The sequence below is a fragment of the Hyaena hyaena genome, unplaced genomic scaffold, assembly GCF_003009895.1.
Source record: "Hyaena hyaena isolate Hyena2069 unplaced genomic scaffold, ASM300989v1 scaffold_459, whole genome shotgun sequence".
NCBI classification, from domain to species: Eukaryota; Metazoa; Chordata; class Mammalia; order Carnivora; family Hyaenidae; genus Hyaena; species Hyaena hyaena.
Genome location: NW_024081093.1, coordinates 86,999 through 100,515, shown reverse-complemented (window position 1 = coordinate 100,515; position 13,517 = coordinate 86,999). Strand labels below are relative to the sequence as shown.

At 43.7% G+C, this 13,517-nt stretch overlaps 1 protein-coding gene across 2 annotated transcripts in view; it reads left to right on the top strand.

The window, feature by feature from the left end:
• The window catches only part of LOC120246258 (programmed cell death 6 interacting protein), a 70,807-nt gene that overhangs the window by 45,057 nt on the left and 12,233 nt on the right, over positions 1-13,517 (top strand). For both annotated transcript variants that reach the window (XM_039253730.1, XM_039253729.1), the window contains exons 11-14: positions 2,588-2,699; positions 4,250-4,419; positions 12,072-12,320; positions 12,669-12,803. In XM_039253730.1, the coding sequence (XP_039109661.1) occupies positions 2,588-2,699; positions 4,250-4,419; positions 12,072-12,320; positions 12,669-12,803 (666 nt within the window). The remainder of the gene's footprint in view (positions 1-2,587; positions 2,700-4,249; positions 4,420-12,071; positions 12,321-12,668; positions 12,804-13,517) is intronic.

Genomic DNA, 13,517 nt, shown 5'->3' with positions numbered 1-13,517 from the left:
ATTGCCTGTAGAAATACTGTAATTCAATGTTGTTGTGAGAAGCATTTTTGTTATAAATGCTAACAAAAATGTAAAAAGTGTAAAAAGCTTACCTTATAAATTACAGAAAACCAGCATTATTAGTGTGTATGGTATATGTATGTTGCCTGCCTGTCTTCACACAAGGTACTTTTATTTATCTTATTTGAGGTTTCTAACAGCCTTGTGAAGTAGTGACTATTACTTTGTAAGTAGGTTGTGAGTTGGGGAGTAGGGTTGTGAAGCTGGTATGCTTTGTGAATGTTCTTCTCTCTGGTAGCTTTTAGAAATTTAGTTTAGTCTTGATTTTTAGAAACATTAAGTGTCCAGTTAGTTTAATTTTTATAACCAGTTTGTCTTTGCTGGGGATCTGTTGGGTCCTTTTAATCTTCCCTCCCTGTCCACAGATTCTCTTGCTTCAGTTACTTCTTTTTCTCCGTTATCTCCTAACGAATTTCTGTTAGATGGGTGGGGTTCTTTTGATGGTGATCAGTTTGCCTGTCTCTCAACATTTCTTTGACTTTTTCTCTTTGTGCTGTCATTCTTTCTGGGAGACTGCCTCTGGCCAGCCTTCTGGCTCATTAATTCATTACTAGCGTGTGCTTTTTGTGCTTTTCGGCCATTCTGTTGAGGTTTTGTTTTTCACTTTATTGATACCTTTTGTTTTCAACACACCTAATTCTTAAAAAAAAACAATCTCCTGTGTTTATTTCACAACTGCATGTCTGTTTTTGAGGTAACATTTGCATAACATAAAATTCATCATTTTAACCTTTCCTGAAAGTGTACAAGAGGGTGGCATTTAGTGCATTCGTCTGGTTTGTGCAAGCACCAGCACTGTCCAGTTTCAGTGTGTCTGCCCCCCTCCCCCCCCATTACCCTCTGCCCCTTGCTCTAGGCGGCTGCTGATCTGATTTTTGTCTCTGGATTTGCTTTTTGTGGACATTTCATGTAAATGGAATCATAAACAGTATGTGTGCCTTTTACCTTCTGACACTGAGCGTGAGGTTTTCAAGTTCAGATCCGAGTTGTAGTGTCAGCACTTAACTCCTTTTTACAGGTGAATAATACTTCATTGTACTCTTGTATCACATACTGTGTATCCACTTACTGGCAGTAGATATTTGGGATGGTTCACTTTTTTGGTTATTAATGATGCTACTTGAGAACATTTTCTTTTTTTAGCACCTGTTTTCAGCCCTTTTCGGTGTTTACAGAGGAGTGGAGTGGTTGGATCATGTAGGAATTCTACGTTCATTTTTTCAGGAACGATTTTCCGGAGCAGCTACCCATTTTCCGTTCTTACAGCAGTGTGGGAAGGTTCCAGTTTCTCTGAATCCTTGCCAACCCTTACACTTGTTCTGTTTCTTCATTCTAGCCATGCTTGTGGCATGAAGTGGTGTCTCATTGTGGTTTTGACTTAACCTTTATATAGAAAATCCTGAAGTTAGTAGTTTGATAGCGTCTGCCCTGCATGTTTAGATCATATTGGGAGTATTGCCAGTCTTTACAATATTAAGTCTTCTAATCCGTGAATACAGATCTATTTAGGTCTTCTTCAGTTTCTTTCAACAGTGTTTTGTAACTTTTAGGGTATAAATGTTGCACTTCCTTGGTTAAATTTATTCCTACGTATTTTATTCTTATTGATGCTATTGTAGATGGAATTGTCTTAATTTCCTTTTTGGATTGTTCGTTGCTAGAGTATAGAAATGCAACTGATTTTGTATGTTTCTTTTGTATTCTGTAACTTTACTGAATTTGTTTACTATTTCTAATGGTTATTTTGTGGATTCCTAAGGATTTTCAGGTAATCTGCAAGTAGAGATAGTTTTACTTCTTCCTTTTTGGATGCCATTGATTGATTGATTGATTGATTGATTGCCCTGACCAGTACAGTGTTGAAGTGGTAAGAGCAGACATTCTTGATTTGTCCCTGATCTCACGGGAAAGCCCACAGTGTCACCGTGCACAGAAGCCCCCAAAGCCTGAAATGGTTCCTCTAGTGTCGAGCAGAGGCGTTGGCAGGTGTCCGCGCCCAGCTGCCGGAGCCCCCGCGCTCGTGTCCGCCGGCGTGCTCGCGCCCCCGCTGGTGCTCTCTTCTCTGATAACCTGCTGAGGGCATCTTTTATATGTCACCTGTGCTTCGTTGTGCCGGGACAGAAGTCTGAATCTTCTGTTTTCATGTAGTTAAATTAAATGTCTTTTTGTTTTGTGTCTGCCTTCTGAGGCTTAAAGGCTTTCTGTTTGTTTTGATCTTAAAAAGAATCTCTGTTTAAAGTAGTTTTGGTGTATGGATGTCCATAATCGCTTAGCTATTCTTCCTTTTTAATTTACTGAGTCAGGTAATGGCTAAACGCAGCCTTACATTTTATAAGACTTTGTGTTAAATATGTTCTAAGTTGGATTTGTGCAACAAAAACTGTTGTACCAATTTGTATTCCAGTAAAGTAGCAGTATTCCCACCTCACTAACTCTCACCTGTATTGAGTCTGATCATTTAAGAGATGTTTTAAATTTTTTACTATCAGAAATGATATTTCATTCTGCTTTGCCTCCTTTTTAAAAGTCATTAAGATTGTTGGATGAAGAAGAAGCGACTGACAACGATTTAAGAGCAAAATTCAAGGAACGCTGGCAAAGGACACCATCTAATGATCTCTATAAGCCTTTAAGAGCAGGTAAAAATGTGCATAAATGGCTTTCACTTGAATAAGTTCTCTGTTTTTTTAAAGATGTTATTTTCGAGTAATCTCTGCACCCAACATGGGGCTCAGAGTCACAACCCTGAGATCAAGAGTCGTATGCTCTTCTGAATAAGGTGCGCAGTAAATTCCCAATTTGGACCCACATTTTTGCTTGATTAAATTAGGGTCATTTGGGGGCGCCTGGGTGGCTTAGTTAAGTGTCCAACTTCGGCTCAGGTCATGATCTCACAGTTCGTGGATTCGAGCCCCACTTCGGGCTCTGTGCTGACAGCTCAGAGCCTGGAACCTGCTTCAGATTCTGTGTGTGCTTCCCTCTCTGACCCTCCCCTGCTCACGTGTCTCTCTCTCTCTCTCTCTCTCTCTCTCTCTCAGAAATAAATAAAACATTTTAAAAAATTTTAAAAATTAGGGTGTTTTTAAACCAGTTGTTACTGAAACTATTACTATGAAAACACAGGTGTTTTTCTTCAGCTCAGTGTAAGGCAATAAATAAGTAACAGAGGTAGTCCGTGTTTATTGTAAGGAGTTCAGATTCTTAAAAATGGTATAAAGTAAAATTAAAGTGATTCTTTGACTCTTTTCCTGTTCCACTGTGCATCTTTTTTTCTTTTTCTTCTTTTAAGAGCATCCCCATAGCCACTAGGCAGATATCAGTGGTCCTGGGAACTGCTATGAAGCTCTGTATATTTTAAAAAAATAAATGAGGTCATATTATATGCGTACAGTTTTATAATTTCATTTCACTTAGTGGTGGGTGGAAAATAGGAGTTTTACCAGTTAATTAAAAAAAATTTTTAAAATATTTATCTTTTGAGAGAGAGAGAGAGAGCACAGACAGGGGAGGGTCAGAGAGAGAGAGGGAGACACAGAATCTGAAACAGGCTCCAGGCTCTGAGCTGTCAGCACAGAATCCGACGCGGGGCTTGAACTCGCAGACCGCGAGCTCATGACCTGAGCTGAAGTCGGACGCTTAACCAGCTGAACCACCCAGGCGCCCCCACCAGTTAATTTGAAGTCAACTTATTATTTTTTAAGACTTTAATTATTAAGATTTTGTGCTTGTTAGATAAATGTCTTTGTGATAGCTCAAGACTTGTTTTACTTCTCTGTAAAAGACATTAGTACTATTGAGATTTTCTAAAAATATATTTGCTGTTCTTTAAAGTCAAGTTGAAGCAGTGATCCTTTGAAAGGGGGATACTTTGTAAGTAAGTTGTAACAATTTTTGGAGTGTTTCTGTCTTAGTGAGATTATAGGAAAAGATTAGACTGATGTCAACTAGCTTTTTTTGGGGGGGGTGAGAGAAAATAACCACAAACGTATTCTAAGGTCTTACTGTGCAGTTCTCCAGAAACAAAAATTGTCAAGAGAGACAGGAGCTCAGTTTCTGTTCTCTAGTGAACAGGGCCCCCCAGAAGAGGGGACAGCAGTACATTTGGAGCACTGAGCCAAAGGTCTGAGCAGCCCACAGGTGTTGCTGTTAGGTCAGGGCTGCGCTCAGGTGACGTTTCCTTCCCCCACAGAGGGAACCAGCTTCAGGTCCGTCCTGGACAAGGCTGTGCAAGCAGACGGGCAAGTGAAGGAGCGCTACCAGTCGCACCGAAACACCATCGCGCTTCTGTGTAAGCCGGAGCCTGAGCTCAACGCTGCCATCCCTTCTGCCAACCCAGCGAAGACCATGCAGGGCAGCGAGGTGAGAGGCTGCGCTTCCGGGCGGGTGGCGTCAGGCCGCCGGGGACATGGCGGACTGACGGTTTCTCTTGGTCATCTTTTCCAAAACGCAGACATGAATTGAGGTTCATAGATCACAGGATGTATACACTGTGTAATATGTAATTACATTGGTGATATTACTGTCCTATGATGGTGATTTCCATTTACTGAATGTTTCCCCTGAGCTCGGTGCTGGATACTCAGTACGTACGTCAGGTTTTATAAAAGGAAGAGGCTGGAAGCATAGAAACTTCCTTGAAGCAGGAGGATTGGGTTTGATCAGATGTCCTTCTGACCACACAGTTTATTGCCCTTTGTTACGTCGTGCTCTACTGCCCTCCACCAGATTCCTGGGGGAGTGTCTCAGAAGGGATGGCCAGCCAGCCGTGTGTGTTAACCAGTGGGTGACGGCAGCGTGGATTTCTGCTTGTGACAGGGAGGGAGCCCATAGTGGGGCATGGGGGTCAGAAAGTCCTGAGGCGAGAAGGTGCAGCTGTGCATTAGTGGCTGACTGCTGTGAGGCGACGGAGTAGAATGAGGTAGAGGCCCTGGGGTGCATAGCAGAACGGGCCAAAGGGCAAGAACTGTTTGCTGAGAATGTCTTGAAATAGGTGACTTTCCCGGGATAGTGGGTCTCAGAAGTTACAGTGTTGTGCCTCGTCTTTCCACAGGAGCATCTCATGTATTTATTCAACCAGGACTTGTTGGGTGCCTCCTTGTAGGGCACTGTGCTCGGGCCTGGGGACAGTCAGATGCATGTCACACAGCCTTCCCCTCAGTTCCCGCCCAGTGTGGGACACGTACACGAGTCCACGAGGGGCTGCGATACAGGTAGAGGCGTGGAAGCGTTGTAGCTACAGAAAGTTCGCTGTGCAGGTTACGTGATGAAGCACCTAAATGCTAGCGTCTCCTAAGAGGCTTCTTAAGGCACTGGCACACGGTGAGAACAGAGCAGACGGGCAGGCAGAGCAGACACACAAACCCCAGAAGGACTGAGTGAGTGGGGGTGTCCAGAGGCACCCCCGGAGGTTCGCTGGAAATGGGCCCCGCAGCAAAGACCGCGTGGTTGAATGTGCACAGAAGCCAGGTCTCTACGGGTGGGGGGACCTGACGGAGCCAGGAGTATCTATTAGGTGCTTTAAGGAAACGGGAGGGAGGAAGAAGGGAGCTGCTTAGATTAATCTGGGAGGAACAGAGACTGCAGACCACAGGACAGCCACAAAGTGGCCCTTCTTTTATTTTCGGGAAGGGAGAATGGCTGCTGCGTATCCGCTTGTGTCCTCCCTCCCGTCCTCCCTCCCGGTTTATTTGTAACTAGTCTCTACCCCCGACACGGGGCTCGAACCTACAGCCCCGAGATCCAGAGTCGCATGCTCCATCAGCCTAGCCGGTCAAGGCCCCTCTCTGCTTTGCCTTTGTGTCGTCTTGTCAGTGACTCAGAACTTACTCGGCCTCTGTCCATTGGTTTCCTGCGTGCAGAGAATTGCGGAGACAGTCTGTGCTGAGCACAGTTGCGTTAGCACGGGCGTGTCACCCTCTGCGGCTGTTGATTCATGGTGGTGGTACAGGGGAGGGGGCCTGGTACGGTCAGCGTGAAGTCCCATCCCCGAGGCCAGATTCTCTGCACAGGAGCAGCAGAAAACGTCAGGGCTCCATGTACCCGTTCGTCGGGAGCCTTTATCAAAGCCATTTCAGATAGCTGTCATCGTAGATGACGTTGTAGCCAGAGTTTTTTATGACAAAAACGCAGTCGTGTGAAATCTGGTGTTAAAGTGATACAAAGTACACATTTTATTAAGGTAGTCCGATCTCAATGGTCGCGCTCTTTTTTCTTTTATTGGGAAGGGGCCTCCTGTCTCTCTTGGTCTCATTGGGCATTTGTTTTTACCTACTGATTTACTCTGAAAAATTTTGCAAGCTATGGGTAATTTGTTTTGAATATTTAGGACCGTGCTGTGATTGTGTGCCTGATCTCCTGGGGTGCAGAATCTTGTCTTCACTTGGTCAGCCGAGGCTTGGCCCTGCCGTAGGGCTGAGTCTGCCCAGAGGAAGGGGCATGTGGGTTTTTTGTGGGGTTTTTTTTTTTTTTTTTTGGTACAAAAGTGATATCCACTTATACTCACAGTATTGTGTCCGCCTCAGGCGATGGAAGGGTGCCTTTGGGAGAAAATCTTCCATCTCCTCAGAGATGGTTCACAAAGTAGCACTATCCAGGGCCATGTATCCTTCTAGGGCTTTTTTCTGGTTCACAGAGTCATCTTCTAGACTACTGGGTGATCAGCAAGTGCAGCTTTTATTTACCCTTAGTTTTCCAGAACAGAAAGCGTGCAGACCGGTGTCGAGATTGACTGACAGCTCTTCATTCATTTACTCACCAAACGCTTGTCGAAGACGTGTTATGTGCCAGAAACAGTGGCCCTGTGGTCCTACGAGAGAGATGGAAACCCCTGGGTAGCCCTGCGTGTGGCCAGGCTCCTGCTGGCCTGTCGTCAGCGTGGTCTCGTGTCCCCTCCTCTGGGCATAAAGCTGTGGTCTCACTGAGTGTGTGCGTGTTGGTGACGTTAGGTGCCACAGACTTTGGGCACTTGCGTGGGCCCGGCGCGTGTGGCCTGCGGGCTCAGTCCAGCCTGCCCACCTGTGAGCCGAGAATGCTTTTTGCGTTTTGAAATGGTTGAGAAAATGATATGAACGTTACATGAAATCCAGATCCTAGTACCCATCATACATGTGTGTGGGAGCAGAGTCGCACTCTGTCCTTTGCGTTTCAAACGTCCATGGCTGCTTTCCCACCAGAAAGGCAGAGCTGAATAGCTCTAATGGAGACAGTGGCTCACAAAGGCAAAACACGTTTGTCTTTTTTCCCTTCCGTCTGGTTCTTCACAGGAGGAGTGTGCGGCAGCCATGGGTCTTAAAGGTGAAGTGATTCAGGTGACCTCATTCCTGCCTTCCTGCCTTTATCGCGTCTCAGCCATTCTGGCCTTTTCTGTTGTTGGTGAAGTTCGTTCCTGCTTCAGGACTTTGACATTTGCTTTCCTTCCGTCGGGGTCTTTCTTCCGTTTTGCTTGGCTCCTGCTTCTTTTTCATTAAAGCTCCAGATGTCCCCCTTTCCCTTTCTTTGTCATTGTCTACCATGTTGCTCTATTTTTGTGTATTTGCGTAATCCTCCCCTCACTTCTCCTGGCCCCCCACATGAAGGAGAGACTTTGCTTTTGTTAGTAGTTGTATTTTAGAACTGAGAACAGTACCCAGCACAAAGGGATTCAAAAGTGTTGATGGAATGATAACCACTGGTAACCTAACTATGAAAGGATGTAGTTAACTGCAGTTGAAAGCTAATTGGAGCTGTTTATGAAACACAGAAAATAAATACCACAGGATTCAAATTATTATTTAAAAAATTTTTTAATTGAGGTATAATTGACATACAGTGTATTTCCGGTGCACACCGTAATGATCCGGTATTTGTTTGTATTGTGAAATGATCATCATCATAAACCTGGTCAACATCAGTCCAGCACGTAGTTATAGAATTGTTTTTCTTTTGTTGAGAACTTTTAAGATCTACTATCAGCAACTTTCAGATATGCAGTGTAGTATTATTAGCCGTAGTTACCATGCTTTCCATCATCTCCACATGACTTCTTTATTTAATTAATGGAAGTTTTGGACCCCCTTCATCTTTTTTGCCCATTCCCCTCCCCGCTTCAGTCAGCCAGCAGTCTGTTCTCTGTATCTGCGAGCTTGGTTTTCTTTTTGATTCCATATAAATGAGATCATGGGGGTATTTGTCTTTCTCTGTCTGACTTACTTTCATTTAGCATAATGCCCTCAAGGCATATTCAAGTCACAAATGGCAAGATTTCATTTTTCTTAATGTTTATTTTGAGAGAGAGAGGGACAGTGCGAGTGGGGAAAGGGCAGAGAGAGAGAATCCCAAGCAGGCTCCATGCTGTCCGCACAGAGCCCGACGTGGAGCTCCATCTCACGAGCTGTGAGATCATGACCTGAGCCAAAATCAGGAGTCCAGTGCTTAGCCGACTGAGCCACCTTGGCAGTCCTTCATTCTTTTTTTATAACTGAATATTCCTCTGTGTGTGTGTACACCGCATCTTTATTCATTTATCCATCGATGAGGCTTCAGGTTTCCATACCTTACCTGTTGTAGACGGTGCTGCATCATTGAACACGGCAGTGCGTAGGGATTCTAATTACTTCTATACTCAAACTTGGTAACACATTAATCCTCAGACTTTGAATGGGTAAGAGATGTAGGCCGTGGTTTACTTTTCTTACTATTCTGGTCATTCATTTGTAGAAGCAGTTTAATTCATTTTCTGCTGTATTCATTCTGTTAAAATGAGGCCAGTATCATACAGTCTAAAATAGGGTTAAACTAGTGTATATGATAGTTTGGGGAAAAAAGAAAAGAATGTTTGTCGTAGAAAGACTGTGTGGGGTGGTCTGAGATTTCATTTATAAGTTGGTTGTTTCAAATGGCATTTTTTTCAGAGAGTTAAGAATCCTAGCATTTTGGAATAGAATAGGACTTACTAAATAGATCTTTAGTCCTTTTTTTTTAATCACTGAGTAGAAAACTGACCACCATAAAAGTTAGGATTAGCTTTTCTTCATAGTGGAGCTGGGATTAGAACTCGTGGCTCTCCACTTTCTGCCGGGGTCCGCTTCACTCTGCTGCCTGTGTACGTACACTTACCTCTTCACTGAAGAGGAGGCTGTGTCCACGTGGGCCCTGTCTTCTCTTAGCTAAGCTTGTTAGCTAAGCTGGGTGCTGCCCCCACAGTTGTGACCCATTATTTGATGAGAGGATCTTAGTTGCTACACTATGGAAGAGATTGCCATCTATTTCTAGATAATAGTGTTATGGTGTCCCTGACTTCCAGCTTTGTGTAGTAGACTGTTTTTTTTCAAACTGGTTTTACATATTCCTGTTTTTCCCTCAGCTTTTTTTTACTTGGCTACTGGCTTGTTTTGGACACAACTGAGAGAAAGATAAGTGGCATTTTTCTAATAGCGAAACAGCCTTCACATAGAGTCAACAGTCATGGTTGAGGTTCCATGATCCCTTTAAAATAGGACAACAGCCTTTTCAGGTCCTGTCCCGTTGCACCCCTCTCCCCCTGCAAGATGTGTCCTGTAATTACAGAAGTAGTTACAGTCCAGCAAAATAAATACTTTAATTCTTAATCTGTTCCTCATTGTTCCTCTCTTCTTCTTGTATAGCTTCGTAAGCCTCGTTATTCTGCAGCGCGCCCAGGCATAGGGTTAGACCGTAAAACCTTCCTGCCAGCTAATAGTAATGGCTGCCACGCCGTTGAGCCCTTACCCTGTGTTACAGATCACTCTGAGCACTCGATACGAACTCTTGCAGTCTCCACAGCAGTTCTGGGCTAGGCACTCTTACTTTTGTTTTGCAGATCGCGAAGTGGAGTTTTCCAGGAGGTACGGTACCCTTGGTTACACAGTACCTAAGTCTTAATGTCCCATGAAGGGAATGCAGTCAGGGCTGAGACAGTTTTTTCTACATAATCATGTTTCACTTTGGTGGATAAGTAGGTACTTGTGTTTCTGTATTCAAGTTTTGATTTAATTTTGTGTTTTGAATGTGTAAAAAATGTTCATAATTCCAGAGGTGCATGCAGAGAAATCTCATCTCTGTTCTTTCTACCTTGTTCCCATTCATTCTCTATAAACAACCTTATTTATTAGTTTCTGGTTTGTCCTGCTTTTCTTTCTTTTTTAAAAAAATTTCATGTGCACACATATATACATAATAGATTATGTATGTACATGTCATTTTTTAAAATGTTTTATTTATTTCTGAGAGAGAGAGAGACAGGTGAGCAGGGGAGGGTCAGAGAGAGAGAGGGAGACACAGAATCTGAAGCAGGCTCCAGGTTCTGAGCTGTCAGCACAGAGCCTGACACGGGGATTGAACCCACGAACTGTGAGATCATGACCTGAGCTGAAGTCAGACATTTAACCGACTGAGCCTCCCAGGTACCCCATTTTTTTTTAAGTTTATGTAAAGAGAGAGAGAGAATGAGTGAGAGTGGAGGAGGGGCACAGAGAAAGGGAAAGAGAGAATCCCAAGCAGGCTCCAGGCTGTTGGCACAGAGCCCAACATGGGGCTCGATCTCACGAACCTGAGAGAACCATGACCTGAGCCAAAACCAAGAGTCAGATGCTTAACTGACTGAGCCGCCCAGGCGCCCATTTCTCACATCTGTCGTCTTATTTCATGTCACACTATATCCCAGAAGTCATTTGGAAACGGGTTTTATGCACCCCATCTAACCTCAGATTCCACTGGGCCCCTGAAACCCACTGCATCTCCCTGAGGCTGAGTCTGTGTCCGCTTCCTTCCACTGAGGGCGCCTGAGGCCTGAGGCTTCTTGCACCTCCAGGAGCCACAGCTCTTCCCACGACTCTGGAGGCTTAGAAGACCCTGCGTTTCAGATAGGACACTTCAGAGGTGTAGGTGGTAAACAGAGGCCAAAAATTAGAAGAAATTTAGATTTTTCCTCCGATCTGTAGTCTTCACAGAGGAAGGTGATTTTGGACATTTGCCACGGAGCTAACGGGCTGTGGTGCAAGGACGAGGATGCCGGCAGCGGGTGGGGAGAGCCATTGGCGTAGGAAACGCCATGGTGAGAGGGCAGACAGGGGTAGAGGGGTCCCTGGGTGTCCCCCTTCCTTTGTCTTTGCCCCCGCCCGCTTCTGAGCATCGTGGGGCCAGCACGACAGGCATTATTAGGGTTGGCGCTCTCCCTGGTGGCCTCAGCAAGCGTGCAGAGTTGTGAGTGAAAGGGACAGTGTGTTAGTGGCAGCAGCGGGGTGCCGGGCACTGTACCACTGACTCTGAAGGGCCGTTTATGAACATGTGGGTGTCAGAGGCTGCCTGGGCTGAGTCAGAGGCAGACTCTAAATGATCCAAAGAGACGTACAGGAAGCCACCCTCCTTTCTGTCTCCCAGTGTGTAAAATACATGCGTAGTTTATAGCTTTTTGTCTACATCCCTGGCTCCCTTTCTCTAAGGTGCTGTCTCCAGATAGATCTGTATCTGTTTCTAGCTGCATGTCTCTCTCTCTCCATCTCCATGCCAGCCAAACAGGGTATCTGCTTACTCAGCTCATCCCTCCCTCTGCCTCAGAGCCATGACAGGGACATGGTGTAGCGTGGTTACGAGATTGAGTTTGGAGTCAGGCAGACTTCAGTCTCAAGTGTTACCTCTGTTCCTTAGTAAGTGTGAAACTTCAGGCAAGTTAATTTTTCTGAGGCTCACTTCCTCTATCTGTGGCATGGAAGTAATACGTGTATACCCTAGTGGGTAGCTTCAGGGTACCGTTGTGTTTGTGAAGTGGTTAGCACAGTCTCTGGCACCTCATACGGATTCATGTAACCCGCCTGCCCAACGCTGCTGCGATCATCCGAGTCCACTAACCGGACAGTGTCTGAGCTAAATAGACCTGATGTACAGTCTGTCTGAGAAGCCATCTCTTCCTGACTCTGACTGAACCTTTGTGTCTATAATTCCTTTCTTGAAATTGGCTTCTGGTGTTTTTGGCAGTTTAAACTAAGGGGTTTTGTTTGTTTTTTCTTTTAATTGTTTAGGTTGTAAATGTCTTAAAATCCTTACTGACTAATCTTGATGAAATCAAGAAGGAAAGAGAAGGGCTGGAAAATGACTTGAAGTCCGTGAATTTTGACATGACAAGCAAATTTTTGACTGCTTTGGCTCAAGATGGTGTGATAAACGAGGAAGCTCTTTCTGTCACCGAGCTGGATCGGGCCTACGGAGGTCTCACAGCGAAAGTCCAAGAATCTCTGAAGCAACAGGAAGAACTTCTTAAAAATATTCAGGTAAAGGTTATTTGCTTTAGTAAGATTTATGTTTAAAAATCACAGAAAGGATAAACCTGGATTAAATCTTTGTCAGGATTGTGTTTTTTGCGAATATTGCACACTAACAGAAATCTGTAATCGTTATGGGTTATGTTTTGATAACCACTGAATTGTGGTATTTTTACTTTAAGAAAAGACTCAAGGTACTGTGTTACCCTAAAATAAATATTATATGAGGTAAATTTCCAGCAATTCCTGCATCTAATCATAGTGATTTTCATATAGAGTTGGGAAAATTATCAATAAAAATGTTATGAGCTATATCAACTTGATAAATGTAAATATATAAATCTTTCTTTTAACAAGGTCTCACACCAGGAATTTTCAAAAATGAAGCAATCTAATAATGAAGCCAACTTAAGAGAAGAAGTTTTGAAGAATTTAGCTACTGCATATGACAACTTTGTTGAACTTGTAGCTAATTTGAAGGAGGGCACAAAGGTATGAAGTACAAAAGAAACAGTAGTTAACCAGTACAGATGTGAAAATATGGTTTCAGAAGTTAATAGTTTTTCCAGTTGGACTGTATTATTCTTTGTCTCGAACTAATGTGCCACTATTTCATGAGAACGTTGAAAAAGGAATTGTATATTTTACCAGAGAATGTAGGAAGTTCAGGTAAAAGGAATTAGCGCAGAGATGTCAAAGCCAGTGACACTTTTTGGGGGGACAGAAAGTTGACCAATTTGAGTGAATTATGCAGGAACAGGAGTAGTGGAAGCTGATCTGTGGTGGGGAGGCGAGGAGAGGGTATGGCTTTTACATTCTGTGCTGCTGGCTTGGATCATGATGGACTTGTTATCTCACGGTACTTACTAAGTATGTTAAGTATTTTCTTGACTTTCCTTTAAGTAGCTTAGGAAATGATTATACTTGTTTTTATCATTTACTTTACTTTGAGGGAACAGGTGTTTTTTCAGTTTTTCAGATACATGATACCTTGTGGTGTTTTAACACCATAATGATTATTGACTACAGTTATCTTAATTCAAATACAGTGGATGGAATGTAAAACCCTCTGAAGAGGGGGTAGAAATACTATGAAGCCTTAGAAATAGGATAGTAAGACACCATTTTAATTTGGTCTAAAATGCTTTGTTGAAATAGACAAGCTGAGAAAATCCCTGAGAGCCTTTGGAATGCCTCTGAGGGGTT